The 13,476-nt window shown below is 40.5% G+C and overlaps 1 protein-coding gene across 8 annotated transcripts in view; it reads right to left on the minus strand.

The window, feature by feature from the left end:
* Positions 1-12,766, minus strand: part of LOC308394748 (endonuclease V-like) — a 68,538-nt gene extending 55,772 nt beyond the window's left edge. For all 8 annotated transcript variants that reach the window (XR_013971282.1, XR_013971283.1, XR_013971284.1 and 5 more), the window contains exons 1-5: positions 12,627-12,766; positions 11,304-11,475; positions 7,328-7,462; positions 5,786-5,825; positions 4,434-4,546 (exon numbers count right to left, since the gene is read on the minus strand). Coding sequence is in view for 5 of the 8 variants with exons in the window: in XM_080879221.1 (XP_080735347.1) it covers positions 4,434-4,546; positions 5,786-5,825; positions 7,328-7,462; positions 11,304-11,475; positions 12,627-12,670 (504 nt within the window). In the remaining 3 variants the exon portion in view is untranslated. The remainder of the gene's footprint in view (positions 1-4,433; positions 4,547-5,785; positions 5,826-7,327; positions 7,463-11,303; positions 11,476-12,626) is intronic.
* Positions 12,767-13,476: the final 710 nt, after the last annotated feature.

The following is a 13,476-nucleotide window of genomic DNA, read 5'->3' on the forward strand; positions in this document are numbered from 1 at the left end:
TAGACGGTGTGTTAGTACAAATCAAGCCATATTAAGCAGATAAGTGCACAAACACGACTGGGATTGAAATTAGATGAGGTGAAGCAAAATGCTATTTTTATACCTAAAATACAATTTAAATAGGTGAGTTACAGAAAAAACACAACTCTATGTGCAATAAAGCTTCAAATATAAAGTTGGCATGTTAACCACGTACTGTAGGCAGGTGTAGCTTTCTGGTCTGAGTGAAGCCACTGTTTTCAGGGCAGCAGAGGGTGACTCCTCCGGTTTAAAGTCTGGCTGTATAAAACTGTGAAATTCCCCTCCTGCTCACATCAATAAACACTTTACTGATGAGTTTAAGATGTCTTTGATGTAAATTAAGGTCGTCATAGGACTCAAAAAGGATGATAAAGCAAGTTGAGCTTTAGGAAGGTATACCTTGTGATTAACAGCCATCAATATTTGGTCTCATCCACAAGTTTTCACATTGGCTGGGACTTTACTAACTAATCGCTGATGTCATGTTGGCCATTCCTAACTTTATCATATGATTTTAAGACTGAAGTCTAACTTTTGTATTCAGCCTCAAGCGGTCATTTGATGAACTGCAGTTTTTGGCACTTCCCTGTTTCTGTTTTCAGTCTTGGAGGCTGACATTCGTTTACAGGCTCTTTTCTTTGAATTTTTAAACTGATTTAAATCACTCTTACAAAATAGTTTTGTTTTTTTTCCCCCGAGTGATAAATCAGAAGATTGATGAAACTTTTAAATAAGTTATTAAAGCAGAATTCATATAATTTTATGAATCTCTATTAAAGGCAACCAAACTCAGAAAAAATATCCCTGAACAAGTTACATTTAAGTAAAAAAATGGTGAAAATGTTTTGACCTACATACAGGTGTAATACAGGTGTGACCTTTTACATTTTGTACCTGACAAACTTTGGGTGACACAAAGACCACTAATTGCTATCAAGCCCAAAATAAACAGATAAAATTGGAGTGACTTTAATATTCTCATCTCAGATGATGCATTGGGTATTTCTTCTTCAGTCACTCACTATGTGTTAACAGACCTCTCTGCATAGAATCACTTGTTATTAACCTCTGTCTCTCTTCCACAGCATGTCTTTATCCTGTCTTCCTTCTCTCACACCAACCAATCACAGCAGATGGCCCCGCCCCTCCCTGAGCCTGGTTCTGCTGGAGGTTTCTTCCTGTTAAAAGGGAGTTTTTCCTTCCCACTGTCACCAAAGTGCTTGCTCATAGGGGTTCATATGATTGTTGGGTTTTTCTCTGTATGTATTGTTGTAGGGTCTACCTTACAATGTAAAGCGCCTTGAGGCAACTGTTGTTGTGATTTGGTGCTATATAAATAAAATTGAATTGAATTGAATAGATGTCTACTGTTTCTTAATGAAACTCAAACCTCCATGCAAAAATATATTTGTTTTACAGTGCATCTTTAAAATTTATGTACATTATAGTTTCTCTGAGCACAGGCTCATCCTGCAACATATTATGTGCATTCGTACATTAACACAATCCCTGTGCTATACAGTGTTTCATTTTCACCTTTCCAAGGAGGCTCCATCTGATAAAGACGCACATACACACCTTTACTTTCAAGGTTTGCACATTTAATTGCCGCAACTAAGAGAAACTTCTGTAACCTTGAGAGACACTTCTCAGACTGCATATTGGCTTTCAGAAACTCTGTTTGCTGGAAATGTTGAAAGAAACTCTGACATCTGATCTAATCGAGTATGGCAGCGTATCGCTCGTCAGTGGTACGTGGCGGTGTGCTCGTAGCTCCAGTAATGGCTAATCTTGTTTCAAAAGAGCTAATTTTCTGAAATTTGGTAGGAAGCCTGATATAGCTTGTGTTTCACAGATTACTTCACAGCTAATTTCCCACCAAGCGCTCAAGCGCCAAAGCTGGTGTTCCCTTGAAGCGCCGCAATCGTGTGCGTGCCTGTAGACAAATTAGAAAGAGCCCCAGAGAGTGACAATTACATCAATATGGGCAGGAAGGGACTTCTAAAATTTCACGCTGATCCAAAGCTAATAGCTTGAGCCAAACATGCAGCATGGCCGTGTAATGCCTGTGCTACCTGATCCTGAAAGTAAATGAGCCACATGTATTTGGACACATATTGTTTCAGTAGATAAGTGTGACTGGATCGTCGGGGGTGACCATGATAGGTGTAAACAAAGATCAGATTCCCCCCAGGGGGAAAAGACGGGCGTAATTTTTCTGACGCCAAAGCCACTAACACTAATTCATGAGATGGATACATTGCAGAGAATTGAATTAGCATCTTACACGACTACATGAAGATTGCCGGGGTTGTAATCACACTATGTATCTGATGCTAACTGAGAAGTGGATCAGATGTCTGTCCGCTCCTCTCCAAAACTTTGGAGGACCACTCAGCATTAAAATGCTCATAACTGCAGACCTTTAGATTCTATTTAGAATTTGCATAATGGCTTTTCAGAAGTGACCACACTTAAGCTCAGCTAATTCACTGTCAACTCAGACAAGAAGGCCACAGGGTTCGAGCTTTTTCTGTGAGGAATCTGGAAGTTTCCGAGGAAGATGAAGTCTTAAATAATCTCCTGGAGCTGCATGAGCATGTGAATGTGTGTAGTTCATGTAAGATTCAGACAAAGCATTTTTATTGATCTTTTTGATGTATCAGTTTTTGCTTGGTCGGACCGCCTTCTGCTCCTCCCGCCTCAAAAAGGAAATAGCTGAGTGGGCACTAGATTCCACTGCTTGTGGGAATGTGCTATTATTCAGTCATTTTGGAAAGAGGTCTGCGCCAATATTAGTACAGCCATTGGTCATCAGGTGACAGAAAACCCATTAATGTGTATATTGGGATATATTCCTGTCTCACTGGTACAACATGAGCATGTAATTCAGTCACTGTTAATGTTGGCCAGGAAAAGCATTATGTTGAGATGGGTGGGGGCTGAGCCTCCCTCCATTTCTCTATGGAAGTCGCTCATCATTGAAGTTATGACTCTGATCAGGCTGGGACATTATATTGATGGGAGCTCCCGAATTTTTGTTTACAAATGGAAGAGACCACTGGAAGCACTGGGAGTAACCTATAAACTGGATCCTAGAGGACAACAGTTATGGACATAATGTTGTAATATTCTAGTGCTGTGTAGTGTTATTATTTTGGATGTGAACCAGTCTTATATTTGTTGGGGAAAAAAAGTTAAATAAAAGTTAAAAAAAAAAAAAAAAAAGAGAGAGAGAAAAAAGGAAATAGCTTTCACAGTTTTCACAGGACTGTGCAGTTCTCTGAAAAACGAAATAAACTCCATGATTCAGTACCAATAACTTCCTATAATTTCTATGGATGGAGTGAAGGTGTACTTACACAGATTCCTGTAAAAACCTCTGACTGTATAAGTTGTTTTACTCAGTTTGCGCTGGTTTTGTTGCAGTTCCTTAGTCTATGCCACATGTAGTTTTTGGTTCATTCCTACTCATTAGTTGCATTAGGTTTGACTTGATGTTGCTTTTCATCCTTATTACATTAAAAAGAGGGAACAGTTTTTTAATATTTTCCTGTGGCTTCACTGGTCTGTCCCTCTTCCGTTCAGTTTGGCCTGAAGTGAAATGATAACTGACGCACCTGCTCGTTTCATCGGGTAGATTTAACTTTAAAGTGTTTTGTTTTTTTTCCTCAGCAGGTCGCTGAGCTGCAGACTGGAACAAAGGGAGCATTTGCATATTAATGAAAACCAGGTTTTGCTGTCCCACAGGTATACTTTGACCAGTGCACATTTGTCCCAGCTTGATTTGTATTCAAAAAGTCACATTAGCGTTAGCGACACAGCAAGGCCTTGGCTCGCAATAAAAGTCACAGTGAGAACAGTAATACACGCAAACAAAGCGCACTCTCACACACACACGTAGAATTAGAAGTTGTGAGTTTAGATGCACACAAAGTCACACTGAAAAACAACTCTGTCCTTTGCTTCGTCCCTCTCTGACATTTCTTTGCTTTTCTCTTTAGATGCAGCGAGCAGAGAAAGCGATTACACTTTGAAAACTTAAATAATTCATCCAGTGACTCCTGTCAACACTGGGAGCTCTTTTACAAGAGAAACATGTGTACACAACTAAAAGAAACATTAAATATGAAGCAGGTTTTCTTCATCTTTTTTACATCAAAGAGCTCTGAAGGCCAAACCGCAGAGTGACGAGGCTCTGCAGCTCGGTGGGAGAAACAGACGTTCAAGTCTTAGACTCGTCATTTTGAAATGGCCTTTTTATAACACTGAAAACCACAATGGATACAACAATGCTGTATGACTGGAGACCTGAGCATAACAAAGTGCACACATTGACTCATCAAACCTACAGAATCTACGTTTAAAACAAAAAAGATCTTAAATTTAAAAAAGAGATGATGTTTTCTCACTTGTGACTGATGCTCCTCACTCTTGTTGACTCCTTGCACCTGCAGCAAGTTTTTGGCCACGCCCACACAGGGCAGCCCTGACAGCACTCCCAGGTGACACGCCAAGCCAAACTCTGCAACGATCCAAACAGCGACAATCAAGTCACATCCAAAATTAAACAGCGGGGAGTAAACGTGCTTCAGCGAACTGTGTGATGCAAAGAAACGTTACAACAGAGGGCTTCACGGTGATTCACTCAGGGTTGATTTTATCAGGTGTTACACCCAACAGTCCCTTTAGTGAAAGCCAAAGTTTATACAGCTTGTCCTCAAACCTCGCTAGACTCACCTTGAATTCAGTATTTTTAACAAGCTCGAGTGGAGCTGAATGCAAATCTGTGAATTAATGATCAGTGAAAATCAGACTGAAATTTTTAGCTGTCTCTTTTTTTGAAGATGCGCTGCTGACGAGTGTCATGCTACGTACGACCCAGAGACCGAACAGCAGCATCGGCATGCACGTCATTTTTTCCATTTTCCTTTCACAGAGATGAGTGTACTCTAACATCCCGAGCCGGCTCATGGAAAACAATCATTGGACATAGGTTATGTGTGTCACTTCTTTGGCCACACAGACATACAACCGCTGGTCACTTCCCTCCACCCTCGACAGATCTGAATCCCTACAGCTGTCTCTTATGTCACAAAATTAAGTTCAAGCTGAAGGTGTTGATATAACCAACCAGGGACGCTCCAAAATATTTTCATAGGGGTGGCCATGTGGGGGTGGCACACCAAAAACAGGGTTTTCAATTTTATTGCTGTTGTCAAATATAGGTTACTTGAAAAATATGGCAAAAAAAGAGAGAAAAAACTGAATTATATACCTAGTTTATTTCCTGCTATTAGATTTGATATCACTCAAAATATGTACATATGAAAACCAAATAAGATTTTAAAATCCATCCATCCCTTTAAAGATTCTTCCTCACTCTTGTGTTCACGTTTTTTAAAATTATTACCAACACAGAGGTCACAGAGGCGACAGGGGGGCGGCCAGCAAATTTTAAGGGGTGTCCAGTGCCCCTCCTGGCCCCCCTTTGGTGGCGCCTCTGAATCCAGCGTTAATCGCATAGGTCCAGATGGACAAGAAGATGACCTTGAGGGAAAACTGGGCGATGATTGTACAGGTACAGAGAAACTAACAAACACATTATTCATTAAATGTGTGTTTTTAGATTTTTGTTGTTTGTTCGATTTTTTACAGTGAACTGTTAATATTTTTTATCAGTGTTATTAAAAGTTTATTACATTATGTTATCTTTAAAGTAAAAACAGAAAATCTAAAATCTTTGTTCGGTCAGTCGCCTCACCTCTGTAATGAAAGAGACCATTCCCATCCACAAACACCACCTGCAGAGAGAACACACCTGAAATGAGTTCGACTGCAGGAAGCTCGATATTACTCGCTTTTTCCACAGCAGACTTTTCCACGTGTCTGAGGATTAAAAGCACAGGTGAAATAATAAACAGAGCTACTTCATCAACAGAGGTATTATTAATCTTTTGCTTCTACCTGTGCTATGAATGATATGATCAACTAAAATGTCCAGAGTGAAAGATTTTTGTTGTTATCTATTGTGTCTATAACCCTGGGATGGCAGAAGATCTTCAAAAGCCGAAGTTAGTAAGAGCTCCTCAAACTGATATTGGAACGCTTCCAGCTCCAACACACCGATGAATTTTTAAAGCCAAAGGTGACTCCGCAGACATATTTCTGCTTGAATCATAAGTCACCAGGAACACTCACTTGAAAGGTTGCAGATAAAGGGAGCAGTGACTGCATCTGTCCAGAGCTAAATGTCACTGGAAGTAAATCTGAGCTTGTGTGTGTGTGTGTGTGTGTGTGTGTGTGTGTGTGTGTGTGTGTGTGTGTGTGTGTGCGTGCATGAATTTCTAAGTGTGAATGTGTGTGTTTCTGCACACCTGCGTGCACGAGGACGACAGAGGGACAGAGTGGGAGGCGTGTGGGCTGCGACAAACAGAAGCGAGTGGGTGAAGATGAACAAGAGGCGTCGCTTTAGAAAAACAAAAAACCGAGAGGACAAACAGAGGAGCTTCACTTAATGTGCATGAACGTGATGCGAGGTTTTAAAGCACTTGTCCAAATCCAGTAACGTTAGCAGGTTGTCGGTCTTGTTGGATTCATAAGTAACTTTTTCCACTTTGGAGGATTTATCGGTTATTAAAACATTTCCAGCTCACTGTGCCCTGGAGATGGGAATTATATCACTTCTTCTAGTACTACTACCATAAATATAATAATAATAGTTATCACAATAATAACACTCAGATCTTACTGAAGAAATTTTAATTACTTAGTTTGCCCAAAATCCTCAGGTTTCTAACTTTATCTGTAGGAATTATGCCAAAACTGCAAACTAAGGTTAACAAGCACAAACTAAAATGTTTTCTTTTCACTCTATTGTGAATATGAACCATCAGCATCAACAAAATAATGGAAAAAGAGTTTGTTTTACTTCCTGGTCAAATAAAAATGCAAAAAGATATATATATTTTCCTTTGTCTGTGTAGCTTTGAGAAGTTAATCTGACAGAAACGAACAGAACCCATTTCAGTAGTCACTAAAACAGGGGTGGGCAACTCCAGGCCTCGAGGGCCGGTGTCCAGCAGGTTTTAGATATCCCCCTGGGTCAACACACCTTAATCACATGATTAGTTCGTTACCAGGCCTCTGGAGAACTTAAGGACATGCTGAGGAGGTCATTCAGCCATTGAATCATCTGTGTTGGCTCAAGGACACATCTAAAACCTGCAGGACACCGGCCCTCGAGGCCTGGAGTTGCCCACCCCTGCACTAAGAGGTCATTATTCAAGTTCTAGCACGTCCAGACCTGAGGAAGGAGTGTGGGCTGGTTCTTCTTCAGCCTCTGCAGAGCCTCCAGGAGGAAAGGAGTTTCTCTGAATGCCAGAAAGCCGGCTATGTAGGGGGCCGTCAGGGTCACCATCTGACTGTCTTCATACAGCACCTGGCAGGAGGGAGCAGAGACTGCTTCATTTCTTATGACTGAATTTTACTACACCGTCGGATTATCACAATATTTCATTTCTCCATTGCAAGCAGCAATCTCCAAAGTCTCCACAGACACCCACACTAACATCTTCATCACCTTCATTCATCATAAAACCTTTTTTTGTTTTTTTAATAACCCATCTTTTTTTAAATTTTGTTAGGGGCATGGCTGCTTTGATTGACAGGTGGGCTGACACAGGCCAGTATCTGCCAGGTGCCACTTCTGCTGACATAACGAGTGTGTTACTGTTATTAACCTTTAAGCCACGTTGGATAATTCTGCAGGATATCCATATTTCAGTCAGTCAGATGACCACAAGTATACAGAGAAGTTCATGGTAGACTCAGTGACTGCGGAGTGCCCAGGTCCTGTGGCTGCACAACAAGCCCAAGCACAATCATCGCCCCTCCATCCCCGTGCTTACAGTTGTTATGGGGTGTTTGTGCTGATATGTTGTTTTTTTTCCAGATGTGGTGCTGTGCATTATAATCAAACATCTCTACTTTGGTTCTGCAACTCTTGTGGTTTGTTCAGATGCAACTTTGAGGACTTTTGGAGAGCAGACGATTTCTCTTGGCAACCATTTGAAAAAAAAAATCTTTGTTCATTTTTTTTAACATAACGTTTGCATGCTAATTGAGGCCTTGAGAATCTGAGATGGAGCTCTTGGGCTTTTGCAGTTTCACTGACGATTGCATGGTCTGACCTTGGGGTGAATTTGCTGTGACATCCACACCTGGGATGTTTATGGCATTGTGTTAACACACACCTGAATCCTACAGACCAGCAAACCGCCCAAACTTCTGCTTTAACAGAGGTGCTGCATTTGATTAGCAGCACTGGCGCTTCTCAGCCTTTTATGTTCTAAGGAAGCAGTAAGTCTGTACTCAGCTTTTCACAGCACTGCACAGAGTCCTGTGAAAACCTACATTATTGCATGACTGTACATAAATGAGTCAGTCAGGGACACTGTCAGGGTGCTTTGGACAAATGCGTCCACCCTAGTGTATATGTAAGGGTGAGTCCAAAGGCACAGAGAAGCTGTACAAGATAATCACCAACATCGCCCATCTGGCACAAAATGAAACATCTGCTCCCTGTTGATTAAAGGCTGTGAGTATATTCTGAACATCTGACAATTTATTTCATTTAAGTGACCTGGTCAATTAAGTGGACACAGTTACAGTTTAACTGTATAAACTCATAAAATTTTGGTGTACATCTAATTTTTAATCTCATCCTCGGGAAGCCTGTAGTGCAGAGCGAGTTGAACAGCAGGATATCTACTCATTGTCTGACAACCACAAGAGGCCACATGAACTTGTAATGAGTCAGCCCATATTTTCTAAATCCCGTTCAAAATAAACGGGGATCACCAATCATGAACATGGAGAGGTCTCAGAAGAATACACAACTATAAGGCTCAACACATACGAGCCAAGCAAGAGCAACAACATTGTTTCTCCATGCTCCATGAAAGTTAGCTTACAGGAAGAGGATCTAAACTAGTTTTTAATAGGAGACTGAACTCAAGAGCTGCACCGGCACAAGATAAATGAGGGTTATTTTGAACTGAATAATACAAAGATACTTATGTGTCCATGAATACAAATCTGGAGCAGAAAAGAGCCCCTTTGTTTATGTAAAACACTATCAATATTGCCTAATTAACAGTCTTAGTATTGCCATGCAGACTACATTTTGATTAGAACCACAGCGGGTTGTAAAATCAGCACAATATATACTGTAAACAGCCTTTCCCATGTTGGCAGGATCCATGTATGTACCTCCCTCGCTGTCCTGTCTATTTTAAGCAGCATCGCCGCAGGTAAACATGTCTGCCATGATCTCCTTCCGAGTATCCTGTGAGGTACCAGCAGGGTCCAGGAGACCCTCTGAGACCTTATGCAGATTACAGGTGCACAAGCTGTCGCAACTTTCTGACCAGCATATAAAATCCTGTTCTGCTCACAGCGAAGAGATGTGCTCACATCTCGAATGATGTAACATCTAACAGCATCACGTGTTATCGAGGCTGTTATCGGGCATGAGCTACAAATAAAACACACAAAAGCTGTCCGCCGAGTCGAGCTCGCAGAGGCTCACAGCAGAAACGTTTCTGAATACCTGCCTTGTCATCTGGCTTTAGAAATGCCGAACACCTTTCAGGATATGTCATTGTCACATTGTCGACTGCCGTGACCTTCATCTCCTCACAGGCATATTTATTCAGTGAGAAACAATAAAATTATACAACTTTTGCTTTTTTTCTGTGTGACTTGCAGCAGCAGTGAGCACACTGTGGAACGTGGAACTAGCATTCTTTTGAGCCCCAAATAGCCTCAGGTGGCAATGTTGAAGTAAATTGAAAACAAGCAGGGAACATAATCACATTATTGAACAACATTTCTGAACACATTTCATTAGCCTCACTGGGTCCATGTATCAACAATGTATGGTGACATATGTCATTAATTATAATTGGAAATTGCCAGCAGGCCGTGTTAATGCACAGATAAATAACGAGGAGCAGTGCTGGTGAAAGGCTGCTGGGAAAGTAAATGAAATGAAAAGCCGGACTGGGAAGGTCACTTTGAGGAGCTCTGTTGCATATTAACACTTTCACTGCCAGACTACTGTTTTCAATTTATGTGTATATTTTAAAAATAGGGACACAGGCTACATACAGCTTTTCTGTGTGTTTACAATTCTATTTTACTTTAAATCAGATCATAATTTACAAAATCAGAGATCACGCTGCATTAAAGAAAAATTAAAAGGAGCGGCTGAGTGCATGAACTCATCAGGAAAGATTTTATTCAGGTTATAAATGAAACGAAAGGTTATTGTCTTCTTCTATACAACTGGATCAGAAGCTATATCTATGCATGAAGTTTAATTATATTTAACATTGTAATTACTTGACATAAACGTATATATTTATCAAAATGTTTTTCTGAAGGCCAAGAAAAAAAAAAATTTTGTCTTGGAAAAAAGAAAGCCAACAGAAGAAAGCAGCAGCTCTGAGGAAAACAAATATGCGCTCCTCGGGGTTTGCATTCTAATATGCCTAAAATAACGTTGTTGGCATATGACTGTTCATAAGCCCCACAGGCAGAAGCTCACAGGAGAAGTTATCAAAAGGTGAGGGTAAAACATTTAAAATCACTTCAGCGGCTCCCTAGAACATACCGACAGCCCCGGCGAGAGCAAGAATAATTTCTTCCTCATGCCGCCAGCTTTCAGGAGTCATAAAAAAAGCTGTGACTTCAAGGCGAGGAAGCAAGAGGAGAAAAACGCCCATAAGGACTTTGTATTCAGTGCCCAAACAAAGTAAATGCGACTACTTTAAAGGTTAACAGCTGGCCTTGCGCAATATTCCAGCTGCACGTATTACAAAGCCTTCAAAGGCCAAGCATTTTTTTAAGGATAGCATTTTGTATCGTCATGTGTTTCCTTTTCATTAAAGGTGTCACTGGTGAAAAAAATGCAGCCTGTGGAATTCAATTTCTGATCCTCAGCCTTCTCCACGAAGCACTGCTGCTGTTCCCACCTGTCACCACTAGAGGTCAGAAAAGCTTCGATGTTTTTAACTCAAGTGTTTATTGAACTTTCTCACAAGTTGAAAAATGGAAATTAAATTTTAATTTACATATATGAGTTTTAATCTGTAATCTTTTATTTATCTTAAACAAACAAAAACATATAAAGGGGGTTAGGGTTATAAAATAACACTAATGTTTTATGAAATATGATATATTTGGCATTACAGGGTTATTTTATCTCTGTAGCTCACCTGCAGATCTGGGTAGCTGAGTACCACAAGCTGGGCACAGGCATTGACGTCATCCCCTTTGATGAAGGAGAGGTCCACCCCACCAACTCGCTCCAGACCTGAAAAGTCTGGGCTCCTCTGCCAGTCCTCTGTGTCGTCCTCCAGCACCTGCTGCCTCAGACGTGCCTGCTCACTGCATCGGGAAACAAATATATAAACATAAACACAAACAAATATAAACACACTCGCTGGCAATTACTTCATGAAAAAATATGAGGCCGGCATGTAAAGTCTATAGCAGACAAAAGGGCTGTTAACAGCAACAAATCTGAAACTCTCACAGTGGCTTGATGAACCCAGGTGGTTCGCCTCCTGCTGTGGTTTGTAGAACTGCAACTAATTTAATTATTCAAAACAAGGGCTTATCTCGAGAGCTTTCAAAACCAGTGACATTCACATCGTGAATTTTTAATAATGTCTAAAAGAAGAATCAGTCAGCTGATTGTATTGTACTGTTGAAATGTAAATATCTGTAAATGTTGTAATTGTGTCTCTCTGCAGGACAGCAGGAGCTCCATACGCTCACATTAATCAGAGACATCAGGACATGATACAGACTAACATGATGATATCATTGGTCTTGTCTTTACAAACAAGTAAATCAATGAAAGGCTGATGAGGTGTGGAGGTGGCTCAGCTCCAAGAGCTGCCTGTGTCGTGCCAAAGTAGTTGGCCCTGACAGAAATTGCATCCCCTGCACAGCAGCATCTGTCAGCACAGTCGCTGCTTTTTACTGACAAACGACATTTTTACAAACTTTAGTAAGACAGGTGAGAAAACCATTTACTGTCAAACAATTACTGCTGCTCTAATGTAGGATGAACAAACACTGAGTTCTTAAAGATACAGAGACACAGAGAGAAAAGAAGAATATAAACAGGAAATAAATACAATCATGATGAAATTAAATAATGGTAATGAAAATACTGAAAATATATATTTTTAAAGAATAGAGACCTCTGGTATTTTAAGATATCATCACTCTTGAAGCTGAATTTTTATCATTTTAGGATCCCAAAATATGGATGAGGTCGTTATAACTGTATCCTTGCGTTAAACGATTATAAAGCCTAATATGATTACACTCTACGGCACTGGTGCTGTTTTGGTATTTCACCATCCACTGAAGCTGACTTCTTCTGGATGGGACACTTTGGAAAACTTTGAAGATAAAGAATCAGCAACGTTTGGAGCAAAACGAGTCTAATGGACTTAACTGCAGAATAAAAACTGGGTCGTATTTAAGGTGTGCTGTGAGTAGCTGAGACAGAACAGCACTCTGACCTTTCCCACTGCTGGAGCAGATCTTCTGCGGGAGAAGCGGACATCTGTCAGCCTGCTAATGAAGACACGACCAGCTGTGAAATTACTGTTTTTAAGAAAAGAAAACACCAACTGACAGCAGCAGGGAGCAGGCTGTTTACTTCCGTACTGCTGACGCGACTTTGAGGGCGGGGTCACTGGGACTATCCCGGTAAATGCTGCCACCTAGTGGTTTAAACTGTTAACTACATCAGGTTTCTGCTCACACCGCATGCAGCAGGATGTCCGAAATATGGCTCATGTGGCAGTTCAGAGGTTCCCTGTTCGGCTGTCTTCCGGTACCTTCTCCACATACTTGAGACAGCAGGTTTGCAGTTGGACTCGCAATAGCTTCCGTTTCCTAACTGAACAGATTAATATCCCTGAAGTTAAAAGTGATTTTGCCTTTTACCACCTCAGACGCCATGCAGGATGGTCATGGACTGAGGTTATTACAGTTAACTGCAATTAAAATAGAAACTAAAACCAGCTGAAACTAAAAATGATGACTACATGACATGTTCACGTCCTCCACAAAATGTGGTATTTGAAAAATTTCTCTAGTTACTACGTGAAACTAAACTTAAAAAAAAAAAAAACAGGACAAAAGCTAAAATATAAAACTAAATTACTTTAGCCAGGTGAGAATATGGAGCAAATCTAGAATGACTGACTGTAATTTTTCAGTACAAACATTTTATTAATCATTGATGAAAAAATATATGGGCTCTTAAATGAGGGGTGAAATAAAAAGCACTGGAAGGAACAGTCAGTACAAATCATTACACAGTGATCATGTTGGACCTTTGTTCTTGATAAAACAACTGGATCC

Source organism: Rhamphochromis sp. 'chilingali' (assembly GCF_963969265.1).
Source record: "Rhamphochromis sp. 'chilingali' genome assembly, chromosome: 4".
Lineage (NCBI taxonomy): Eukaryota > Metazoa > Chordata > Actinopteri > Cichliformes > Cichlidae > Rhamphochromis > Rhamphochromis sp. 'chilingali'.